The sequence below is a fragment of the Salvelinus namaycush genome, chromosome 25, assembly GCF_016432855.1.
Source record: "Salvelinus namaycush isolate Seneca chromosome 25, SaNama_1.0, whole genome shotgun sequence".
NCBI lineage: Eukaryota > Metazoa > Chordata > Actinopteri > Salmoniformes > Salmonidae > Salvelinus > Salvelinus namaycush.
The window spans coordinates 25682674-25709162 of record NC_052331.1 but is presented as its reverse complement, the minus strand read 5'-3'; the positions used below and the strand labels follow the sequence as shown (position 1 = coordinate 25709162).

The 26489-nt window shown below is 42.2% G+C and overlaps 1 protein-coding gene across 7 annotated transcripts in view; it reads right to left on the bottom strand.

Moving 5' to 3' along the window:
- LOC120020398 (partitioning defective 3 homolog) overlaps nt 1-26489 on the bottom strand; it is a 226850-nt gene that overhangs the window by 33390 nt on the left and 166971 nt on the right. For all 7 annotated transcript variants that reach the window (XM_038964023.1, XM_038964020.1, XM_038964022.1 and 4 more), the window contains one exon: nt 17251-17505. In XM_038964023.1, the coding sequence (XP_038819951.1) occupies nt 17251-17505 (255 nt within the window). The remainder of the gene's footprint in view (nt 1-17250; nt 17506-26489) is intronic.

Sequence of the window (26489 nt, the reverse complement as noted above, 5' to 3'; positions counted from 1 at the left end):
GAGGATAGGTCTGGCCATACATCTTTTGTCGCACACACACACACTTCTCTTCTCTCATCAGGGATAGATTAAGAAAAAGTGACCAAGGCTTGGCAGTTTTTACAAAGCCAGGGGGAAATGGTTCAGTTCTGTTCTAAGAGAAGTTATGTTCCTTAGATGTGGCTCTGTAACCTTAAGCTGACTGTCAAAGGAGTTAAATGGCTCCAACCATAACCATACACAATGACAACGTGTCATCTGTTATACATTCCCCTACAACCACCCCTGGAACATCTAAATAGCATCCCAAATGGCAACCCGATGGGCCCTGGTCAAAAGTAGTGCTTGATATAAGGACTAGGGTGAGATTTGGAACACATCCCTTACTGTACATGCTACAGATGGATCAAAGACTTGGTTCCTCAAGTATGTCAGGTCCTGTTTTTTCATCCCAACAAATCCTTCTGTAAAGGAACGTAACATCAGCATCCGTACCTCTTAGCTACTAAACTACAAGTGACTCGACACACAGCTTATCAGTTGTGTCACTAACTGTCATGGTTATATTCATTTAATGTTTCAATGTAAAAAAGGTTCCTTAAACAGACTTTGAACTAGTCAGATACAGAGCCTTCAGAAAGTATTCACACCCCTTGGCTTTTTCAACATTTTGTTGTGTTACAGCCTGAAATTTTTAAAATTGAGATTGTGTCACTAGCCTACACACAATACCCCATAATGTCAAAGTGGAATTATGATTTTAGAAAATTAATTAAAAATGAAAAGCTGAAATGTCTTCAGTAATTAAGTATTAAACCCCTTTGTTATGGCAAGCCTAAAGTTCAGGAGTAAAAATATGCACTCACTCTGTGTGCAATAATAGTGTTTAACATGATTATCTCTGTACCCCACACATACAATTATCTGTAAGGTCCCTCAGTGGAGCACAGATTTAACGACAAAGACCTGGGAGTTTTCCAATGCCTCGCAAAGAAGAACACCTAAAAAAAGCAGACATTGAATATCCATTTGAGCATGATGAAGTTATTAATTACACTTTGGTTGGTATATCTGACTTTTCAAACTGTTAAGGCTCCATGGATTGATGAGGAATTGAAAAACTATGGTTGAAAGATGGGGCAAAAGGAGTGGCTAATAAGGAGCAGGAGCTGCACATCTGACTGGCTTACTTACTGCAAATTGAGAAATTATGTGACTAAACTCAACAAAAAGAAGAAACTATTACAAAGCCAAGATCAATGATATAAAGAATGATGGGAAAAAACTTGTTCTTGAAATGAAATTATGGGCAGAAAGACAAATTCATCTTTCATCGAATCAGATGCTTATTCATCATAAAACCATTTGTTGCCAATTATTTTTATGATAATTTCATTAGCCAAGTGGGCAAATTTAGGCAGGAAATGCCAACAACGAACAGTGAGCAATTGTAGTCATGCATAAAAACACAAATGAAAGAAAACCAGTGCAAGTCTGAATTTTGTAAAGTTAGTGTGGGAGAGGTGGAAAAATGATTGTTATCGATCAATAATGACAAACCTCCTGGCATTGACAACTTAGATGGAAAGCTACTGAGGATGGTAGCTGACTACAGCCACTCCTATCTGTCATATTTTTAATCTGAGCATAGAGGAAAGTCTTTGTCCTCAGGCCTGGAGGGAAGCCAACGTAATTCCGCTACCCACGAGTGGTAAACCTGCCTTTACTGGTTCTAACAGCAGACTTATAAGCTTGCCCTTAGCAAACTGTTGAAAAAAATGGTGTTTGACCAAATACAATGCTATTTCCCTGTAAACAAATTAACAGACTTTGGTTGAAAGAAATTGATAAGAAGATTGATATTATTGACTATAACATGTTGTTGGAAAAAAATATATGTGCTATGGCTTTTCAACCTCTGCCATGTCATGGATCCAGAGTTTTCGAATAGAACTCAGAGGGTTTTCTTTAATGGAAGCTTCTCTAATGTCAAACATGTAAAGTACCACAGGGCAGCTCTCTAGGCCCTCTACTCTTTTCTATGTTTACCAATGACCTGTCACTGGCATTAAACAAAGCATGTGTGTCCATGTATGCTGATGATTCAACCATATATGCATCAGCAATCACAGCTAATGAAGTCACTGAAATCCTTAACAAAGAGTTGCAGTCTGTTTTGGAATGGGTGGCCAGTAAAAAACTGGTCCTGAACATCTCTAAAACTAAGAGCATTGTATTTGGTACAAATCATTCATTAAGTTCTAGACCTCAGCTGAATCTGGTAATGAATGGTGTGGCTGTTGAACAATTTGAAGAGACTAAATTACTTGGCATTACCTTAGATTGTAAACTGTCACGGTCAAAACATATTACTAGCCTGTTCAACCTCTTTCGTATAATCTGAGATCACCAAAGATTGGAAAGCTGCCACGGTCATCCCCCTCTTCAAAGAGGGAGACACTAGACCCAAACTGTTACAGACCTATATCTATCCTACCCTACCTTTCTAAGGTCTTCGAAAGCCAAATTAACAAACAGATCACCAACCATTTCGAATCCCACCGTACCTTCTCCGCTATGCAATCTAATTTCCGAGCTGGTCATGGGTGCACATCAGCCACGCTCAAGGTCCTAAACGATATCATAACCGCCATCGATAAAAGACAATACTGTGCAGCCGTATTCATCGACCTGGCCAAGGCTTTCGACTCTGTCAATCACCACATTCTTATGGGCAGACTCAACAGCCTTGGTTTCTCAAATGACTGCGTTGCCTGGTTCACCAACTACTTCTCAGACAGAGTTCAGTGTGTCAAATCGGAGGGCATGTTGTCCGGACCTCTGGCAGTCTCTATGGGGGTGCCACAGGGTTCAATTCTCGGGCCGACTCTTTTCTCTGTATATATCAATGATGTCGCTCTTGCTGCAGGTGATTCTCTGATCCACCTCGACTCAGACAACATCATTCTGTATACTTCTGGCCCTTCTTTAGACACTGTGTTAACTAACCTCCAGACGAGCTTCAATGCCATACAACTCTCCGTAAGTGGCCTCCAACTGCTCATATATGCAAGTAAAAATAAAAACCAATCGCTGCCAGCACCTGCCCACCTGTCTAGCATCACTACTCTGGACGGTTCTGACTTAGAATATGTGGACAACTACAAATACCTAGGTGTCTGGTTAGACTGTAAACTCTCCTTCCAGACTCACATTAAGTATCTCCAATCCAAAATGAAATCTAGAATCAGCTTCCTATTTCGCAACAAAGCATCCTTCACTCATGCTGCCAAACATACCCTCGTAAATCTGACTATCCTACCGATACTTGACTTCGGCAATGTCCTTTACAAAATAGCCTCCAAATAGCCTGCACACACTGTATATAGACTTTTCTATTGTGTTATTGACTGCGTTTGTTTATTCCATGTGTAACTCTGTGTTGTTGTTTGTGTCGCACTGCTTTGCTTTATCTTGGCCAGGTCGCAGTTATAAATGAGAACTTGTTCTCAACTGGCCTACCTGGTTAAATAAAGGTGAAAAAAAAAAAAATAATAAAATAATGATTCAATGGTTGTAAAGATGGGGAGAGGTCTAGCAGTAATAAAGAAATGCTGTTTTTTGACACCACACTCCAAAAAGCAAGCTCTACAAGCTCTAGTTTTGTCTAATCTTGATTATTGTCCAGTCGTGTGGACAAGGAAAGACCTAGTTAAGCTGTAGCTGGCCCAGAACAGAGTGGCACGTTTTGATCTAAATTGTAATCAGAGGGCTGATAAATACTATGCATGCCAGTCTCTATTGGCTAAGAGTTGAGGAGAGACTGACTGCAACACATTTTTTTAATAAGAAACAATGTGTTGAAAATCCCAAATTGTTTGCATAGTAAACTTACACACAGCTCTGACACACACACACACACACACACACACACACTTATCCCACCAGACAGGCCACCAGGGGTCTATTCACAGTCTATTCACAGCGTACATTATTACGTATATAGAGCCCTTATTGCATAGAACTTCCTTCCATCTCATATTGCTCAAATAAACAGCAACCCTGGTTTCAAAAAACAGATAAAGCAACACCTCGCGGCACAATGCCTCTCCCCTATTCGACCTAGATAGTTTGTGTGTATCTACTGATATGTAGGTTAAATGTGCCTTTTTAAAAATGTATGTTGTTCTGTCCTTGAGCTGTTCTGTATGTCATTCTGTATTATGTTTCATGTTTTGTGTGGACCCCAGGAAGAGTAGCTGCTGCTTTTGCAACAGCTAATGAGGATGCTAATAAAATACCAATACACAGTCACTACAAAGATACAGGCATCCTTCCTAACTCAGTTGCCAGAGAGGTATGAAACCACTCAGGGATTTCACCATGAGGCCAACAGTTACTTTAAAATGGTTCCATACACTACAGGTCAAAAGTTTTTGAACACTTATTCATTCAAGGGTTTCTTTTTTTAAATTATTTTTTTAAACTATTTTCTACATTGTAGAATAATAGTGAATACATCAAAACTATAGTAACCAAAAAAGTGTTAAACAAATGAAAATATATTTTAGATTCTTCAAATAGCCACCCTTTGCCTTGATGACCAGCTTCACCTGGAATGCTTTTCCAACAGTCTTGAAGGAGTTCCCACATATGCTGAGCACTTGGCTGCTTTTCCTTCACTCTGCGGTCCGACTCATCCCAAACCATCTCAATATGGTTGAGGTCAGGGGATTGTGGAGGCAGGTCTCTCCTTGGTCAAATAGCCCTTACAAAGCCTGGAGGTGTGTTGGGTCATTGTCCTGTTGAAAAACAAATTATATTCCCACTAAGCTCAAAGCAGATGGGATGGCGTATCGCTGTAGAATGCTGTGGTAGCCATGCTGGTTAAGTGTGCCTTGAATTCTAAATAAATCACAGACAGTGTCAACAGCACAGCACCCCCACACCATAACACCTCCTCCATGCTTTACGGTGAGAAATACACATGCGGAGATCATCCGTTCACCCACACCACATCACTCAAAGACAAGGCGGTTGGAACCAAAAATCTCCAAATTGGACTCCAGACCAAAGGACAAACTTCCACCGGCCTAATGTCCATTGCTTGTGTTTCTTGGACCAAGTCTCTTCTTATTATTGGTGTCACTTAGTAGTGGTTTCTTTGCAGCAATTCGATCATGAAGGCCTTATTCACAAGGTCTCCTCTGAACAGTTGATGTTGAGATGCATCTGTTACTTGAACTCTGAAGCATTTATTTGAGCTGCAATTTCAGAGGCTGGTAACTCTAATGAACTCATCCTCTGCAGCAGAGGTAACTCTGGGTCTTCCATTCCTGTGGCGGTCCACATAGCGCTTGATGGTTTTTGCGACTGCACTTGAAGAAACATTCAAAGTTCTTGAAATTTTGCGTATTGACTGACCTTCATGTCTTCAAGTAATGATGGACGGTCGTTTCTCTTTGCTTATTTGAGCTGTTCTTGCCATAATATGGACGTGGTCTTTTACCAAATAGGGCAATCTTCTGTATACCCCCCATACGTTGTCACAACAACTGTTTGGCTCAAACGTATTAAGGAAAGAAATTCCACAACTTTTAACAAGGCATACCTGTTAATTGAAATGCATTCCAGGTTACTACCTCATGAAGCTGGTTGAGAGAATGCCAAGAGTGTGCAAAGCTGTCATCAAGGCAAAGGGTGGCTATTTGAATAACACTTTTTTGGTTACTACATGATTCCATATGTGTTATTTCATAGTTTTGATGTCTTCACTATTATTCTACAATGTAGAAAATAGTAAAAATAAAAACATGTTTTCACTTTGTCATTATGGGGTATTTGTGTAAATGAGTTAGAAAACCCCTACTTAATCCATTTCAATTAAGGCTGTAACAAAATGTGGAAGTCAAGGGGTATGAATACTTTCTGAAGGCACTGTACTTTATACAATACCAGATTAGCATAGCAAAAATTATTGGTTTTGAAAGGAGTGATTGGGTTGTGCTCTATACAATTATTGCCTGAGCAATCTCCAAACAGCAGATGCTAGTTTCATAAAACCTTGTGCTGACTAATTTCTATGGCCTCACAAAAAGAAAGCACTAGATTGTCAGATATCAATACATGGAAATTCAAGTCAAACATTCTTCAAGTCAAAATCCAAAACCCGCTTGCTACGCCAGATGCACTTCTTTTATGTATTCAATCTTGTGAATGAAAACCCACTGGGCCTTAGATCCTCTGACTTCAGCTCCAAATTAACCAAATTGCCTTTTCAGTTAAATCATCTCATTTAATTAAATAAAGAGGGGACTTTTTGTACTAACTTTTTGAGGGAACTTGTGTGGGCAACAGAAGTAATTGCTCTGAAGTGAGTGGGTGAAACGTTGGTCCCCTAAGCCCACAACAGTTTCAGCTACATCACAAATGGCACCCCAGTGCACTATATAGGGAATAGGGTGCCATTTGGGATGCAGCCTTATTTTCATTAGAGGAGGGCTCTGTGAATGCAAACTACCACCAGGGCCATTTCATTTCAATACAGTTTGGATGAAAAGTGACACACGCACGTAAACACTTCAATTTGGAAGAAAACTTGATGTGAATTATCTCCACTGCGTAAACCTGAAAACTAATTTCACATGTTCGACTTGATTGCTTTGCACAGCTCTGCCGTAGTGAGTGAAATACACCAAATAGCACAGAGGCTGCTTTGGGAGGGAGTTTTCATTAAGCTGATTTTTTTTGTGTCTAAATAATCAGTGAATTATAATAAGATAGATAATATCTTCAGCGCCAATATTTTCCTCAACTATTAATATTCAAATGACAGTCTGAGCCAAATAGCAGAATTTGAGTCTGTAAAATGTTTTTTTTTTTTTTTACTGGGGACCAAGGTAAATGGGGGAACATTTTACAAATACAAAGCACTTTTCGAAATGTAATGTGGTTTAGGGAGTTGTGGCAGTCTTAGCTGATTTGGTTCTGGGGCAGAGATACGGGACACATTTCTCCTCCACCAGTGAGTAATATTCAGACTGATTCCATCAGACTGTTCTCCCTCTCTGTCACAGCCAGGAGTTGGGAAGATGAGGGTGAATTAAAATGTGTGGTCCAGAAGCAGGGCTGGCTTTCTGACTGCTGATGTGAAGAGGAAACACAGACAGTCTTAGAGGACAGTGGAAGTCGATAAAAATGCTTCTTTAATGCGTTTTTGGCTGTAGTCTTCACAGTTTTTTATTGTCCGACTGCTAATGACAGCTGTAGCACTACGGTCCCCTCTTCCCTGCCTGGTTAAACCTGAGGCTAGGGAGGGAGGGAGGCTATACTGGGCACTGGGATCACAGACCTGCTCCTCATTTCCTGTAAGGGGACACCACACACAGTGCCCTCCCTGGCTCTTTCTCAATTAATCTTTCCTCAATTACTTGTATGTTCTCTCCTCGTCGACGCCTCAAACGCATTGGAGAAAGACTGAAGGGAGGGACCTTCTCTTCCAATAGGGTTGAGAAGGCAGATGTAAGGAATTGTGGAAAGACTAATTGAGATGGCGCTCCTCTCCATCTCACTCTGGCTGCCCAGCTTCACTGATGTCACCTGACCACCTAATTCTGAATTATATCGTCAGTATTTCTGGGCGTGCTGCAACAATGATTGGCACACTGCTTGTACCAGTGTTGTGTATTATGTTGTGTGCCAGCGTCCAGCACACAACATTATACACATCACTGGTACAAGCAGTGTGCCAAACATTGTTGCAGCACGCCCAGAAATATTGACGATAGAATTCAGAATTACAGTTCCATAGTCAGGTTGGGCAAATTGTATCCTTGAGCATTGAATCGGAACATCAGTCAAAAGATCCTGACAGCGTTAACCTGCAGTGCAGGAAATGAATGTTTCCTGTTGTATCACTGCAAATGGGAGGCATTGTATGGATTCAAGCCATTGGGTAAAGTATAGGCGGCAGGAAACAACGCAATACTCTAGTTGGGTTTAAACACGGGCCAGTCCCATTTAAAAAAGATATACAATGTAGGCTACTAATGTCGCCAACTCTAATATCTTACAAAGACTCTTTCCCATCCCAGAGTGAGGCATCATGGCACAGCTGGTATTATCTACAAGGCCTAGGGCAGCAGAAGACATCACATGTTGTGGAGGGAGACAGAGGGAACACTCGGCGGGCTGTTCATTTAAAGAGGCCCTATCATTAATGATTAACGAGATGGCGTCATTGATTATTTTCTCATAACACTTCAAACAGAGATACATTTTATTTATTTTAATAGCCCGGAAGCTACTGTACTAACGAATACACTTTAATCCATAAATAAATGTCACAGACTACCAGTATTAAAAGTGTAGTAGATACATTTTTTAGATTGTTTGTTGGTGGGAAAGTAAACAACATTTGTACTGCTTTTGACGTATAGACCAGAAGGTTTGAATACAAAAACATGAAAAGATGAGTTGAGTGAAACTACCACAGAACTTCCTTGCTTCAGTATTTCCTACCTGCGTTCCTGAGGGAATACCAACATGGTAACACATCCAGTTGAAAGGGAATGGCTGATAACAGTAGCTGATGAAAGTTGGTGTTTCATACTCAGATTTCGTTGTGTTCTTTAATTTCCCATGGTCCCAGAAGCATTGAGAATGAAGGGGAATTCCTCCCAAAGCAGGAACAGCATAATAATAGTTTCTCTCACTGGTGATCTTTCAAAACTGTCACCGCCTGCCTGTCAGCCAGTGATTTAATCGAGCAAGATTTTCTAATTCCCTGTCGCTCCAGGTATCTCAGTTGGAAACTGAGAACATTTGAAAGATTACGCAGCATGTTGGAGAGAAGAGGGAAAACAACCACAAATAACACATTCATGCAGAGTGTTTTTGACGGCTGGGCGGGCGGCAGGGATAAGCAAACAATGCAGGGCTTGACATGAACTTTTTTAGCCACTTGTCCTTTGGACAAGTAGGACAGCTTTTTTTTATTTTTTACTTGCTCAAGGTACTTGTCCCCAAAAAAGTAATGGTCTGTAACACCATGGGTAAAAAAGGTGACTGAAAATTGTGTTATATGATGCAAGAAACCACAAAATAACATGCATTATTATCACTGGTATTGAAAATATAAGGCTGCTGGTCTCTGATCCCACGCATCTGCCGGTGTGCCCTTGAGCAAGGCACTTAACCCCCCATAATGTAAAATACTGCACTAATAGGCTACTGTACAAAACACTTGTGATCTGTCAACCCTCCATCTGGAGAGACACTGGGTGTGCAGGCTCTTGACCCAACCCTGCTCAAACACACTAGTCAGCTTATCAAGGCCCTGTTGAGCAGCTGATTTTTTACAATGTGGTGAGTTTGAGCAGGGCTGGAGCAAAAGCCTGCACACCCATCTCCTGGTGGATGGCCAGGGAGATATTGACAGCACAGGAGTTAAGAATCTAATAATATTTGTTTTTACTTTGTCAGAATTACATGGCTAGTATTGAATAGAGGAAAATCCTAGCAAATTGTGAGCGCTTGAGAGACGGTTTACAACCATAGTTTGCAGCATTGGTTGTTATACAATGCGCTCTGCAGAGATTGGTGGGACAGTGTGCAGCACATCGCATCCGGAGGTCACTTTGATCCAATTCTGATCGGAGTAGCCTAATTGTTTGATAGTGATTTTTGCGTGATTTTTTAAAAACGTGTCCATTTGGACAACTTAATCTATAATCTTGTTAGTATGACCTTCAGAACAGTGCTGATCCAAGGGCTGTCTGTCCATGCTCCAAAGCTCAGACTCACACAATGGCTGCGACCCTATTGCCTATATAGCACACGGCTTTTGACCAGGGTCCATATGGCTCTAGTGCACTATATAGGGTATAGGATGCCATTTGTGATACAGCCCAGGCCTTCATGGGATCAAGGATTCTAAAAAAGACCAGGCCACCTTAAAAGCCAGGCAGTAGCCTCTCTGTCTACATCCTTCTCCTCTCAACAGGAATCAAATCTGGATTGTGTAGGGAGATTCCCTCTCCTTGGATTCTTCATCTCTACAGTATTGCAGCACACCCAAATAGGTAAATACCACTGTGTGTCACCATCAAAAACTCTGTGTTCACAACCTCCTCCTCCTCCTCTCTCCCTATGATCAGACCCAGACATCTAGCCAGAGGAGAGAGCAGATCTGGGTTCAAATAGTATTTGAAATCTATTACATACTTTGAGGGTTTGCTTTAGCCTGCCTAGTGTCAGTTGAGCAGGGATTGCCCTTTAAATTGGTTTCATTTCACCAGACAAGATCAATAAACAGGGCTAAAGTACTTGAAAGATTTCAAATAGTATATGAATTCAGGTCTGGAGGAGAGCTGGGGCTTTATGAGTAGAGATGAGCCACAGCCCTGTATGACCTGTCCTCTCTGATGTGCAGTGTTGTCTAGCAACGGGAGTCCACAGCTCAAAGGTCTTCAGTCAAATAGTTTATAATTCCCTTCCTCTCCTCAACGTGTTAATGTCATAATACGGCCCAGTTTAGGGGGAGTTAACGCTCTGGTCTGGAGGAGAGGGCCGGGCACTGAACCTCCAGCGGTGGATTCTTTTTTGATATCACATAGGTTGCCTCTCAATTGGCACCCTATTCCCTATACAGGGCACTACTTTTGACCAGTGCCCATAGGGAATAGGGTGAGGAGTAGGGAATAGGGTACCATATGATGCAGACTTTATAGAAAAAGCATCCAAACACCAACGACTGGTGATTGGTGTAAATGTGGGTCGGCAGGCTTCAGTGTTACATGGTCAGTGGTGGTGTGTGACGTGAACCCAGGCGGTCCACAGGAGAACTCAAACCAAATGTGTTTTTAGCTGGATGGATCCAGAAGTGATGGAGCCAAGAGGAAATAATGTCAGAAGTAATAATGAGGCCAGTGGCATGAAAGACAGCTAGGACGTTGGAAATGCAAATGTTGAAACCACTTACGGATTGTTTTTTAGGATGGATCAAAAACAAGTGGATTCAAACACATATACCATGAACATAGTAGTGTAATAATATTGCTGCTATTCCACCAGCCTAGTGTGTCAGTGGAATAGGCCTTCAGACAGTGACCCCAGAGGGAAGCCCCTATTATTGCACGAATAAGGACTCCGTCCACCTGGAAGCAGATATGAGAGGAGAGAGGACTACATCATTCTGTCAGACATCAGACAGGGTCAACACTGGGCAGCACAGCTGGCCATCTAACTGTCCCTGAATGACCAGAACATTTTCTGTGCTGTGTGTGTGTGTGTGTGTGTGTATACACACCACACTGAGCCAAAGGTTCTTTGATAATCTGATGTCTGTTGGGTTCAGATGCATCCAACCCCCAGAGGAGTTCTGTCTCTCTGGGTAGGGTCCTGCACTGAACAGTAAGCCACATCATTCACAAATGGAGCAGCCTTCAAAAAAAATGACAAGATAGAAAATCCATGGTCACTGAGGGAATACATACTGTAATGGTATTCCACCATTTAGTTTCAGTGGGGCTTTAGCGTCCATCCCTTAAGCCTACATTTCATTAGGATAATAAAATCATTTTGGTAAACTGTACTCATCTCAGTATTCCATACATTTCAATAAAGTCTAGATTAAATACATAATACAAAAAATTGCTGTCTGCGATGTCCTAATTTAGCTGGCTATTACTGAAAGCACCAGTCCTTTAACATGATCATCCTAAAAAAAAAACCTCAGGGTTGACTAAACAGCAGCATATTGGAGGGCTCTAACCTGATTTACTGTACATTACTGTGTGTGTGATAGAAACAGGAGTAATTCTGATCCAGCATGAAAACAGACAGACAGATACAGTAAACAGATTTGAGGCTTATCATATGTTAGTAGGGAAGGATAGGAGACACAGGCAGCATCCTGAAATAGCACCCTACTCCCTATATAGTGCCACTACTGGTCAAAAGTAGTGAACTGTATAGGGAATAGTGTGACATTCTCACCCATCCCACTCACATTCACACAACCTTCTTTTCAGCTTTAAACCTTGATGTTGTCAAGGTAAATAAGAGCATCAAAACCTTTTTAGGACTGGAACTAAGCTGTATAAAACACCAACAACCTAGCCAGAACAGTGAAAACAAACTAGATGAAGGCAATGGCCATAGAGTTATACTGTTCCACATTCAGACAGGATTAGAGCTGCACAATTCCAGTAACTTTTCCCAAATTCCCAGGTTCTCTCTAAATCCCGGTTGGAAGATTTACGGAATCAGGAGAGAAACAGCAGGAAATCCAAAACCCTCCAACCAGGATTTCTGGAAAACCTAGGCATTTTGGGAAAGTAAGCAGGATTTTGCAAACCTAGACAGGATTTCTATAGAATCATACAGAGTCCAGCCCTGCCTCCCTAGAGGTTGTTGGCCAGGAAGGAGCCCTGGATTAGGCAGAGAACAGAATGTCTCCCCTATAGATTAACTAAGGGATGACTGTCACAGAAGAGCAGATGGGAGATGATAGTAGCTGATCGTTAAAATCTGCAGCCACATATTTAAACAACAGTCACTGATATTACCTAATACATCACACGATGGTTTACTGAGTAAAGACTCTGTAATAAACCGTTAATTACAGTAACGGGTCCAAGAGTGCATCAGCTATATATTCTGTCTACGTCCCAAATGCCACCGGTACTTCAAATATATTGCACTACTTTTGACCAGACCCCATAGGCCATAGGGCACGGCAAAAGTAGTGCACTATATTGGAAATAGGATGCCATTTGGAACGTTCCTAAAAACCAGATTGATAATCAGCAGATAAAGACATTAGCAAGAGGTCAAACGTTGGATTATAGTTTATCAAATGAACGTATCGTTTTAAATGACAGATGAGGTTTGTGTGTAGTGTCTACAGCTTATTCAGCCTGCTGTTTTAGTAACACTATTTCAACTACAGTGACTTTCTCTCAACACATTCTTACCGATTTCACGGTTTCTCTTAACAGTTTGGTTTTCCACAACACCCATTCTTTCCCCATCATCGTAGGTGATAGAATCTGTGGCGTGTATGTGTGTGTGTGAGAGAGAGACTTGAGGGACTCCTGTTGGGTATCTGAAAGCACTCTGTCTGAATAAAGGGGGATTACCAGTGTGTTTACCCACGTTTTATGTGGGAATTAATTGCCCTCTGATGCGGGCGCGCGCACACACACACACACACACACACACACACACACACACACACACACACACACACACACACACACACACACACCCCCCTGAGTGGTCCCACATTCAACTGCCTTTTCTATTCATCTGCAAAGCTGAGCAGTCGGATCAAGGTTGAAGTGTCCCCCGTGGTGTGATGTTACTCAGTGTAGGGCCTTATCAGGCTCCCAGTACCTCATTATACAATCCAAATGTCACTAGTGCACTACTTTAGACCAGACACTATATAGGGAATAGGGTGCCATTTGTGACTGCCTCACAGATGCTGCTTGGCTAGCTGTTTCATATAATGCTTTGGGTGTGTTTGTGACTCGATGTGACCACTCCTATATGTTGCTTTGCTCCAAGGGCTTTTTCTTACAGGCCTAAATGAACATAATAGAGCAGATTCAATAATAACAGCCACAGAGAAGGGGAATCAAATCACATGAAATCCCACGGAGGGAGCATTCAACCAGGGTCTCTATTCTCCTGGAGGGGATAACACAATACAGATACAGGAGATAATTCACTAGTTTAAACTCCATCATGTGATGGAACACTGCATTTGAGGAATTCACGATATACACACCAATGAAAGAACATGCCCACCTCTCTTGAACACATTAAAGGGGCAAACAGGGATTGGAACATCCTTTTTTTGGACATGGGGTATTTTTGATCTCATGGATGGTCTATGAATTTGAGAGTTGTTACATTACTTCAGCCCAGTTCCTCAGCTGTTTACCAAAAAAGTGTTGGGTGACCGCTTTGTTGCTGTTCAAATCCCAGAATTCTCCCAGTGCTCTGTGGTTCTCACTAAAGTAGACTACATTGTTATGGCCAACGCAGTTGTTGCCAAGTACATAATTGCATTTTCAGTCTATTTGGGGGCTTAGGACTTACAAGGTTATGACAAATGTTACCAGATGTCAAATTTGAACTCAAGACCTTGTGAAATATACACAGTAATTGTGGGAAAAGGTTACTGAGAAGTTTGGGCTTTGCACAATATTTTCTTTGGCAGACGGAGAGGGCAAGTAGGACCAACCACAATATCCAGGAGAGGTTATGCAATTTGGCAGAGGACCATGAAGGACTAGCTCACAGAGAGAGAATATTCTTAACTTACAGCTACGGTACCGGCAATACAATAAATATAGGACCCCTACCAAAATAACAATTACTGCACAACAAACAGAGTAATTTCAACATAAATAATTTTCTTTCACTCACTCTATAAATCCTTTACCAGGCAGCTCATATTAGCCCAGCCATGTTGCACTTCCATACTGTAGGCTAATACACAGTACCAATGCCTATGAACTCCACAAAAAGCTCTATGCTGTTTCAACTATTTTGCACCAGTATGTCTGCGTCTCAAATGGAACCCTATTCCCTATATAGTGCACTACTTTTGACCATAGTGCACTACTTTTGACCAGGCCCTGGTCAGAAGTAGTGCACTATATAGGAAATAGGGTGCCATTTAAGACTCCGCCTGTTGCAACAATATGATTGAGTTGACAGAAGTCAGTCATGGTTCTCAGGGTGGAGGAAATGGCTGACTTCTCCTCTGGGTTTCATGAAGATCCTGGCAGACTAATTTTACGCTGCACAGTTAAATTGAAAGTTCTGATGGTCCGTAGTTTTGCAAGCAACTACTGTAGGCAATTAGAAAATGAATTCCACTGTATATTTATGCAGCTGCAGGTTTGTTTTCCTTCTCTGCCAAGCAGACAAAAAGGGCAATGGGTGATGTTCTAGCTCTAAGAGGAATGAATGAGGGAGGAGACTAGGCCCCTAGCTGCACTATTCTGGCTTTCACACTTGGAGACGGACAAGGGCAGTTTAGACAGCACATCACCCCTCACTGTAATACAGGGTATGACTGTCCAATGTCCACCATTATCATAGTAACACATACCGTAGGTATTAGTGCCATGGACATGAGTAGATATATTGTGGGTCACATATCAATAACTAAATCAGTCTCTCAATCATAGCATTAGCCCTGAACTACATAGTAGAAGTCAGGGTTTTTTCCTCGATCAAAAAAGGGCTTAGTAGGTGGGCGTGGCAATGGGCGCGGTCGGCCTGGTGGAATTTTAGATAACATTTTAGAGGCCCCCACATTGGCGGTGTAGAGAATTTCCCGGAACTCTACACCTTTCTCTATGGAGCTGAATCGTTGTGGTGCATCATGAACACAAACATGAAGTCCTTGACTGTTTATTGAACAAGTGCTCTATGATATTGCTAGTCTCGTTCAACAGCAGCAGTGCATGGTAATGCTATTCACTTCTTCACACATCCTCGCTCTAGAACTACAGGTAACTGCCAAAATTAAGGAAACACTTGAGTAAATAAGGGATACAAAGTATATTGAAAGCAAGTGCTTCCACACAGCTGTGATTCCTAAGGTAATTAACATCCCATCATGCTTAGGGTCATGTATAAAAATGCTGGGTAGGCCATTATTTTGGGTACCATGGCTATGCCCCCATAGGATGACAATGCCCCCATCCACAAGTGGTCACTGAATGGTTTAATTAGCATGAAAATGATGTAAACCATATGCCATGGCCGTCTGTCACCGGATCTCAACCCAACTGAACACTTATAGGAGATTCTGGAGCGGTGCCTGAGAGAGCGTTTTCTCGTGGAAGAATGGTATCGCATCCCTCCAATAGGGTTCCAGACACTTGTAGAATCTATGCCAAGGTGTATTGAAACTGTTCTGGCTCAACACCCAATGAAGACACTATGTTGACACTATGTTTCCTTTATTTTGGCATTTACCTGTATAACAGAACACTAATACTGTGGCAGCACAATCATTTACAAATCAATACTACATACAGCATTAATAATATACACACTGCTGTGAGTATGGGAACATGTGAAATAACACCCTGTATTCTCTTTGGCTAGAGAAATCACATAATTCATTCTGTAATACGCTTCAGGCCATACAGACTTACAATTTAATACTGGTGCTGCGTCCCAAATGGCACTGTAATATTGGGTCAGCGTCCCAAATGGTACCATATTCCCGATGTAGTGCACAAATACCTGGTCAAAAGTTGTGCACTATAGGGAATAGGGTAACATTTGGGACGCAGACACTGACTACTGCTGTAGACAGAGGGCACACAGGCTTATGGTTTCTCATAGCTTCATGTGTGATGTACAGTACTGTCACACTGAGTATGAATGAATACATGGTTGGAATACAGATCATTGATGTACGATTATATGTTGGAGTATTGTTGTAAAACCAATCTGGGACAATTAAGTTGAAAGTTGAAGTTGGTAAAATGAAAATATCTTCCATTCCACAACAGTCTAGGGAATGGTGTGAGATGATTGACAGATGCCAAACCTAAAGGAAAGTAAACCGGATCAGCCTGAGGACCAGACTTCGATTCTGAGTCCCAAACGGTTTATCTACAGTATGGCTGAGTCCTAAACCAGCACTATATTCTCTATATAGTGCACTACTTTTGACCAGGGCCTATAAAAGTAAAAGCACAGCCATGTAGGAAATAGGGTGCCATTTGGGACGCATTTTATGAACATGCAACAGGAAGTGAAAATGTAAGTGAAAATGTAGAAATGTTGCCTTCCTTCCCCCCAGGACCAAGGTAATCACCAGTGAGTCCCTGTCAGTAGAGTGGTGATATTTAACTGCCTTTCATTGCGGAGGTTATTTTCCTGGGGTGAGGTGTGTTGACTGGACTAAGACACTTCAGTGCAACAGTGTTTGGCCTAGCGTTACTTAGGCACAGCAAGATACTATTTTACCTATAAAGGAATGAGTTCTTCAACACCACTGAGGCTTGAACGATGGTCTTTAGCACGATGAATTGGTCCATAAAAACAATGTACCAGGCAGAAGTGCTAGTTAATAGTGCTTGATAGTGGTATTACTACCTCTCTTCATCAGCCCCGGGTTCAAAAACCAACCCTGCCCATCTGCCACTCCTGGTAGGATTGAGCAAATGGCCAAAGTATTTAAACCCAGTTCTGCCCCTCATAGCGTAGGACCGACCCTCGGCCCCCTACCTGTCGGCGGAGGGAGGGCGTCCGTTTGCGTTGCGGGCCTTGCCGACTTGTGTGTAGAGGGACGAGTCTTGGTGGTGGTGGTCGTTGTCTCGGGGGCTTTGGGGACGGCTGTGCCCGCTGCCCAGGGACGTGTCCAGGGGCCCGATGCCGGCATAGGGGTGCTCCTCGTCTCGGCTTAGGTTGATGTCCAGGATCTCAGCGTAGTCCCTCTCCCGTGCCTGCCGCTCCCGTAGCTCCTGGGTCTTAAGCTGGATCCTGGAGGAAAGGAGACAGGGAATGTTTCTTTATGGATTCAAAAGGAAAAGTGTGGATGACACCCTATTGAAATCAAATGTATTTGACACATGCACTGAATGCAACAGGTGTAGGACTTTACTGTGAAATGCTTACTTACGAGCCCTTTCCAGACAATGCCAAATTAAAAAGAAAATGAGCACAAAAGGAAATAGTAACAATAAAATAATGAGGCTATATACAGAGTATACCAAACATTTGCACCCCCCTTCTGCCCGCAGAACATCCTCAATTCGTCAGGGCATGGAGTCTACAAGGTGTCGAAAGCATTCTACAGTGAAGCTGGCCTATGTTGACTTCAATACTTGCCACAGTTGTGTCAAGTGGGCTGAATGTCCTTTGGGTAGTGGACCATTCTTGATACACACGGGAAACTGTTGAGCATGAAAAACCCAGAAGCATTGCAGTTCTTGACACAAACCGGTACGGCTGTCACCTACTACAATACCCTGTTCAAAGGCACTTAAATCGTTTGTCTTACCCATTCACCCTCTGAATGGCACACATATCTCAATTGTCTCAAGGCTTAAAAATCCTTCTTTAACCTGTCTCCTCCTTCATCTACACCAATTGAAGTGGATTTAACAAGTGACATCAACAAGGGACCAAAGCTTTCACCTGATCAGTTTATATGTCATGGCAAGAGCAGTTGTTCTTCATTTTTTATATACTCAGTGTACAAGGACTTCCAGTACAGAGTCAATGTGCTGGGGTACAAGGTAGCTGAGGTGATTGAGGTAATATGTACATGTAGGTAGGGGTAAAAGTGACTAGGCAATCAGGATAGATTATAAACAAATAAACAGTTGCAGCAGCATGTGTGAACAGTGTGAAAGAGTTTTAAAAAGTGTCTGTGTGGAGTCAATATGCATGTGTATGTTTTGTGTGTGTAAGCATATGTAGTATCTATGTAGACTGTGTGACTGTGTAGAATGTGTGACTGTGTGGGTAGAGTCCAGTGAGAGTGCATAGAGCCAGTGCAAAAAAAAAAAAGCTATACAAATAGTCCAGGAAGCCCATTTGATTAGCTGTTCAGTGGTCTTATGGCTTGGGGGTAGAAGCTGTTCAGGAGCCTTTTTAGTCCCAGACTTGGCGCTCCGGTACCGTTTGCCGAGCGGTATCATAAAGAAAAGTCTATGACCATGGTGGCTGGAGTCTGACAAATTTTAGGGCCTTCCTGACACCGCCTGGCATATAGGTCCTGGGTGGCAGGGAGCTTGGCCCCAGTGATGTACTTAGCCGTACGCACTACCCTATGTAGTGCCTTGCGGTCGGATGCCAAGCAGTCGCCATATCAAGCGGTGATGCAGCCAGTCAAGATACTCTCAATTGTGGGCCTCCCGGGTGGCGCAGTGGTCTAAGGCTGTGCCACCAGAGACTCTGGGTTCGAGCCCAGGCTCTGTCGCAGTCGGCCGCGACCGGGAGGTCCATGGGGGCGAAGCACAATTGGCCTAGCGTCGTCCGGGTTAGGCCGGTAGGGATATCCTTGTCTCATCGCGCACTAGCGACTCCTGTGGCGGGCGGGGCGCAGTGCACGCTGACCAGGTTGCTAGGTGTACGGCGTTTCCTCCGACACATTGGTGTGGCTGGCTTCCGGGTTGGATGCGTGCTGTGTTAAGAAGCAGTGTGGCTTGGTTGGGTTGTGTTTCGGAGGACGCATGGCTCTCGACCTTCGTCTCTCCCGAGCCCGTACGGGAGTTGTAGCGATGAGACAAGACAGTAACTACTAATAATTGGATACCACGAAATAAAATAAAAAATAAAATAGATACTCTCCATTGTGCAGCTGTATAACTTTGAGGATCTGAAGGCCCATGCCAAATCTTTTCAGCCTCTTGAGGGGGAAGAAGCATTGTCGTGCCTTCTTCATGACTGTGTTGGTGTGTTTGAGTACGCAGTCCTGGTAATCAGTCTGGGTCTGCGGCCTTATGAATGTTAACTTGTTTAAAAGGTCTTACTCATATCGGCTACGGAGAGCGTGATCCCAGTCATCTGAAACAGCTAGTGCTCTTATGCATGGTTCAGTGTTGCTTGCCTCAAAGCGAGCTTTGAATGAATTTAGCTTGTCTGGTAGGCTTCCCTATATAGTGTACAGCTTTTGACCAGAGCCCTATACAGTGAATAGGGTGCATTTGAGACAAACATTTTTACATCCTTATTGTAAAAGGCGGCTGCCCTTCTTTCTATAACACTTATGTATTTTTAAACCCTCGTGTAAACTTTCCACTGCTGCAGTGAAATAGTTAGAAATTCTGTGGCGGTCTGAGTAGGCTACCTTGGGAAGGGTGGAGAAGCAGAAACTTTAACCTAATCAATGTCTGATCTGTAATGGCAGTTCCTTTCCCAAGGATCAGTTGGGATTTGCAATTCCTCCGGTAAAACACATATTGATTGGTCAAGGCCAGAGGCTAGAGAAAATCCACCTCTAATTGACTGTCTGTATGAATTTACTCCTCAGGTGAGGGTCAGGGCCTTCTCTTCACAGCTAGACAGAAAAAACAGAATTGTTTAGTGAGTCCTAAATGGCACCATATTCCCCATATAGTGCACTAGGCCTGGTCAAAAGTAGTGCACAATATAGGGAATATGGTACCATTTGGGACACCGACAAGCTTCTGTCTGGTGAATCAACTGTCCGGAATATATTATGTATACATCTAATCCCAAATTCCTTTCATTCAGTATGTTTTATCATTATTGTGTAGCTTTTACCACCAAGCAGGGGTGTAAAGTACTTAAGTAAAAATACTACTTAAGCTATTTTTGGGGAGTATCTGAACTTTACTATTTATATTTGACAACTTTTACTTCACTAAATTCCTAAAGAAAATATACTTTTTACTCTATACATTTTTCCTGACACCCAAAAGTACTCGTTACATTTTGAACACTTGGCAGGACAGGAAAATGGTCCATTTCACGCACTTTTATAGAGAACATCCCTGAACACCTGTACTTCCTCTGATCCGACGGACTCACTAAACACGCATGCTTTGTTTGTAAATTATGTCAGTGTTGGAGTGTGCCCCTGGCTATCCGTAAATAAAAAAAAATTAAAAAGTGCCGTCTGGTTTGGTTAATAAGCAATTAGAATTTTTTAATACTTTTACTGGAGTATATTTTAGCAATGCCATTAACATTTGATACTTAAATCAATATGTAACTTTTTGGGCGATCAGACAAAATTCACAGAGCAATGTGAGTTATAGATTGATCACTACTTGAAAACAAGTCTAAGAAGGGGTATATCTGTTCTATGTGCACTATTTCTATGCTTCCCGTTCTTTAGTTTTGCGTCTTTTACTTTTGGTTTCGTACACCAGCTTCAAAACAGCTAAAACAACATTTTTGGTTTTTGAAAATATATTTCACAGTGATTGATGGTACAATGATTCTCTACACTATAATAGCTTATTTTGTAACAAAATGAAAATTAGCAAACTACTAGAGTTCTAGTAACCATAATATGGCAGAACTATTTCTACTTAGCGCAACTAGGTATATTTAAAACCTAATACTTTTACTCAAGTAGTATTTTACTGGGTGACTTACTTGAGTCATTTTCTATAAAAAGTATGTTTACTTTTACTCAAGTACGACAATTGGGTACTTTTTCCACTGCTGTCACCAAGGGACATCACATTATCGTTACACAGTGAACATTGTGTTCTGGGTGGAAAATAAGGAAAGGCCTCTCACCAACCCTGGTTCTTATTCCATCTACTCCCCCCTCCTTCCCTAGTATAGAACCCATTATAGCTCCTAGCCACCTACTGTTTGCCAAGTAGAGATATTTCCATCTCTCATCAGGGCCAATCATTAAGACCTCGGAGGGTTTCCTCACAGAAACATGTCAGGGCTGAGGCCATTGTTTGGTCCAACGGTTAACTCAGTCCTTCTTTCTGGCTGGCCCATTTGGATAGAGGCTCAGGATTATGACATGTGTTGGCACTTGCTATTCTCTAGATAGAATATCTCATTTGAATGGATTTGGGAACAATTAGCATTTTTGTGGTACAAGGTAAACAGAGCTTGAATTTGAGGAAGCCAATTCTGCTGGAGTGGTTCTTTCAGAAGATGTAGGGATTGAAATTGTACAGGCTTTCATGTCAAGGCAGCTGCTGTTGTAAGGAGACAAATTCATTCCGTCGGTCTAGCTAGCCTGCTAAGAACATAGCATTGGTGACCCCTCCACCTCCCTTCCATGGAAAGGCTTCTGAGGGAGCAGATTGCCATGTCTGCCCTCATCAGCAGCACAGTGTTTCCCATCACTAGCTTACTACACTCCCAACACAAACCTTGTTTTCTCCCGGTTTAAAGAAAGATCTCTTAAGAGCCCGTTTCCTTCTGGTAATGTAGATATTAGCTGAGTCTACATACAAGCTTTAGCGTGTCTTCACTCAGGGCAGGCTACAGTGCTAATGTGTTATAAGAGGACTGTGTTCCCCCCCAAAAAATCCTAAACATAATATTATTCAAAAGATTGCTTAGTCTATTCATCTCAGCGACTGCCTGGAATATGTGATGAGCTCTTTTCAAGCTCATCAGGGAAATATTACTGCCTTTATGGAGAAATTTTTCCCCGTATAATGACCATTTTATTTCACACTTAAATGGAAAACCCTTTTGACTTACCATTTCATTATGCACATTTCTTGAGGCATAATTATTTAGATTTCCCTGTTGAGTGCTAGACGAGACAAACCTGTCTGTCCTCCTTTCTCTTTCCCTCGTTCCCCGGCAGTAAAGAGGCCCAGAGAGAAGCAAGGGGATGATAATTGCTAGTTTAAAGGTTGATAATTGGCGTAGCTGTAATTATGTGCTCGTTGAGGTACTCCCTCCTTGCACTTAAAATGAATACCTTAGCTGTTCACCAAGGAATGGTCTGTAGAGAGAGGGGTGGAGGAGTAGGTAGATATCACACTGAGAATACAAGTGTTTCATCTGGATAAGAAATGAAGCATGATTGATGAAACACTCACACTGACTTACTGTAACTTGAGATCCATCTAGAGATTAGTAATGAATGTGATCAAAAATGTACAGAGGACATTTTGTGTTTAATGCAGAGACCTATATACCACAGTGATGCAGATATATACTCCATGACCAAAAGTATGTGGATACCTACATCTTTATTGCAAAATCATGGGCATTAATAAGGAGTTGGTTCCCCCATTGCTGCCATAAGAGGCACTCTTCTAGGAAGGCTTTCCACTAAATGTTGGAACATTGCTGCGGGGACTTGCTTCCATTCAGCCACAAGAGCATTAGTGAGGTCGGGCACTGATGTTGGGCGATTAGGCCTGGCTCACAGTCGGCGTTCCAATTAATCCCAAAGGTGTTGGATGGGGTTGAGGTCAGGGCTCTGTGCAGGCCAGTCAAGTTCAGTCAAGTTCTTCCACAACCATTTCTGTATGGACCTCGCTATGTGCACAGGGGCATTGTCATGCTGAAACAAGAAAAAGGCCTTCCCCAAACTGTTGCCACAAAGTTGGAAGCACAGAATTGTCTAGAATGTCATTGTATGCTGTAGCGTTACGATTTCTCTTCACCGGAACTAAGGGGCCTAGCCCGAACCATGAAAAACCGCCCCAGACTATTATTCCTCCTCTACCAAACATTACAGTTAGCACTATGCATTCGGGCAGGTAGGTAACCCAGATTTGTCCGTCAGAATGCCAGATGGTGAAGCGTGATTCATCACTCCAGTCCAATGGCGGCGAGCTTTACACCACTCCAGCTGACACTTGGCATTGCGCATGGTGGTGTGCGGTGGCCCCGCCATGGAAACCCATTTCATGAAGCTCCCGACGAACAGTTATTGTGCTGACGTCGCTTCCAGAGGCAGTTTGGAACTCGGTAATCAGTGTTGCAACCGAGGACAGATGATTTTTATACGCTACGTGCTTCAGAACTCAGTGGTCCCGTTCTGTGAGCTCGTGTGGCCTACCACTTTGCGGCTGAGCTGTTGTTGCTCCGAGACGTTTCCACTTCAAAATAACAGCACTTACAGTTGGTCAGAGCAGCTCTAGCAAGGCAGAAATTTGACGAACTGACTTATTGCATCCTATGACGGTGCCATGTTGAAAGTCACTGAGCTCTTCAGTAAGGCCATTCTATTGCCAATGTTTATCTATGGAGATTGCGTGCTGTGTGCTCGATTCTCTACACCTGTCAGCAACGGGTGTGGCTGAAATAGCCAAATCCACTAATTTGAAGGGGTATCTACATACTTTTGTATATATAGTTTATCTTCAATAATGGCTACTACAGTAAATCTGAATTGACAGTAAGTCACGTCAGATTTATTCATACAAGTGTTTCCTATAGGTCTGATCATAATGATTTCTGGGTGTCTCAACTCTCGGTATTTCATGACAAGATCATTAACATAAGTATAGCCATTGCTTATGATCTAAATAAATTGTGCATCGATTCACCTTGCAGTATATTTCCTTCTGAATCCATAATCTGCAACACTTATTAGCCGAGAGCCCAAAGCAGAGGGAGCTATTTTGTTGATGTGAATTTATAATGGCAGTTCCTTTGATTTGGTCTCCATGTCCAAGTGATTGGCTGTGCATCAGCACTGTAATGACATGATACGTAGAAATGGAAGTGTTGTGATGAGTGTGATCATTATCACCCACAGCCAGGGCACTAAATATCTGGGCTTCAAAAGAAGCTCTCATGTCAATGATTGCCCCCAAAACTTTCAGTCCTTTAATAGAGGGTAAATCAAAGGAAACACTCAGTGCTGCAGTAGGGTGGTGTACATCAAGCACCAACTCTCTCTATTCTTTGGTTGTATCCCAAATAGCACCCTATTCCCAATATAGTGCACTACTTTAGACCAGGGCAACTATATAGGGAATAGGGTGCCACTGGGACTCTCACCCGGTCTCTTGCGTATGTGTGGATGTTGCTTTTAGTTGACTTGTGGGATCACAGAAAAGGATGGAGTCATTGAGACAGAGCAAAGTAAGACAGGCCGGGGAACGAAGACAGAGCAGGCTCTTTCAGTGAGGCTTCCCAATATGTTGACCCTTGAACTTTCTTTGGCTCCTGGTAGAAACAGAAAATACTATGTGACTGACCAGAAAGCCCTGTTAATGGCTTTAGTTTAGTTTTGCATCAATGGTACATTTCAGTGACAGCCATGTCTTGTGCAATATCCTATTTGACCTCTAGTAGTATAATTTACTGTATGGGGCCTATATAACTAATTACTACTAAAAACACAATTTTTATTTTGAGGAATCCATGGTTGTGTCCCAAATGCAGTAGTTGGAGAGGAGAGGAAGCAGCGTAAGCACACAACAACATGTCATAAATAGGTGAGAACATCGCAATATTCAGTTGCATTTTGCCAAACCAGTTATTACTCAACATTATAGGGTGTTATCACAATGTGAATAATCGCCCTCAAAACCGATATCTGAACTTTCTAATAATGTGAAATACAAGTGTTAAATACCATGTTTTAGGGGCAGTGATCATGCACCTAAAACACATGTACAGTTGAAGTCGGAAGTGTACATACACCGTAGCCAAATACATTTAAACTCAGTTTTTCACCATTCCTGATATTTAATCCTAGTAAAAATTCCCTGTCTTAGGTCAGTTAGGATCACCACTTTATTTTAAGAATGTGAAATGTCAGAATAATAGTAGTGTGTGATTTATTTCAGCTTTTATTTCTTTCATCACATTCCCAGTGGGTCAGAAGTTTACATACACTCAATTAGTATTTGGTAGCATTGCCTTTAAATTGTTTAACTTGGGTCAAACATTTCAGGTAGCCTTCCACAAGCTTCCCACAATAAGTTGGGTGAATTTTGGCCCATTTCTTCTGACAGAGCTGGTGTAACCGAGTCAGGTTTGTAGGCCTCCTTGCTCGCACACGCTTTTTCAGTTCTGCCCACAAATTTGCGACAGGATTGAGGTCAGGGCTTTGTGATGGCCACTCCAATACCTTGATTTTTTTGTCCTTAAGCTATTTTGCCACAACTTTGGAAGTATGCTTGGGGTCATTGTCCATTTGGAAGACCCATTTGCAACCAAGCAACTAACTTTAACTTCCTGACTGATGTCTTGAGATGTTGCTTCAATATATCCACATCATTTCCCTGCCTCATGATGCCATCTATTTTGTGAAGTGCACCAGTCCCTCGTGCAGCAAAGCACCCCCAACAACATGATGCTGCCAACCCTGTGCTTCATAGTTGGGATGGTGTTCTTCGGCTTGCAAGCATCCCCATTTTCCTCCAAACATAACAATGGTCATTATGGCCAAATAGTTATATTTTTGTTTCATCAGACCAGAGGACATTTCTCCAAGAAGTACGATCTTTGTACCCATGTGCAGTTGCAAACCGTAGTCTGGCTTTTTTATGGCGGTTTTGGAGCAGTGGCTTCTTCCTTGCTGAGCGGCCTTTCAGGTTATGTTGATATAGGACTCGTTTTACTGTGGATATAGATACTTTTGTACCTGTTTCCTTCAGCATCTTCACAAGGTCCTTTTGCTGTTGTTCTGGGATTGATTTGCACTTTTCGCACCAAAGTACGTTCATCTCTAGGAGACAGAACACGTCTCCTTCCTGAGCGGTATGACGGCTGCGTGGTCCCATGGTATTTATACTTGCGTACTATTGTTTGTACAGATGAACATGGTACCTTCAGGCGTCTGGAAATTGCTCCCAAGAATGAACCAGACTTGATTTATTTTGATTATCCCATGATGTCAAGCAAAGAGGCACTGAGTTTGAAGGTAGGCCTTGAAATACATCTACAGGCACACCTCCAATTGACTCAAATTATGTCAATTAGCCTATCAGAAGCTTTTAAAGCTATGACATAATTTTCTGGAATTTTCCAAGCTGTTTAAAGGCAGTGTCAACTTCGGACCCACTGGAATTGTGATACATTGAATTATAAGTGAA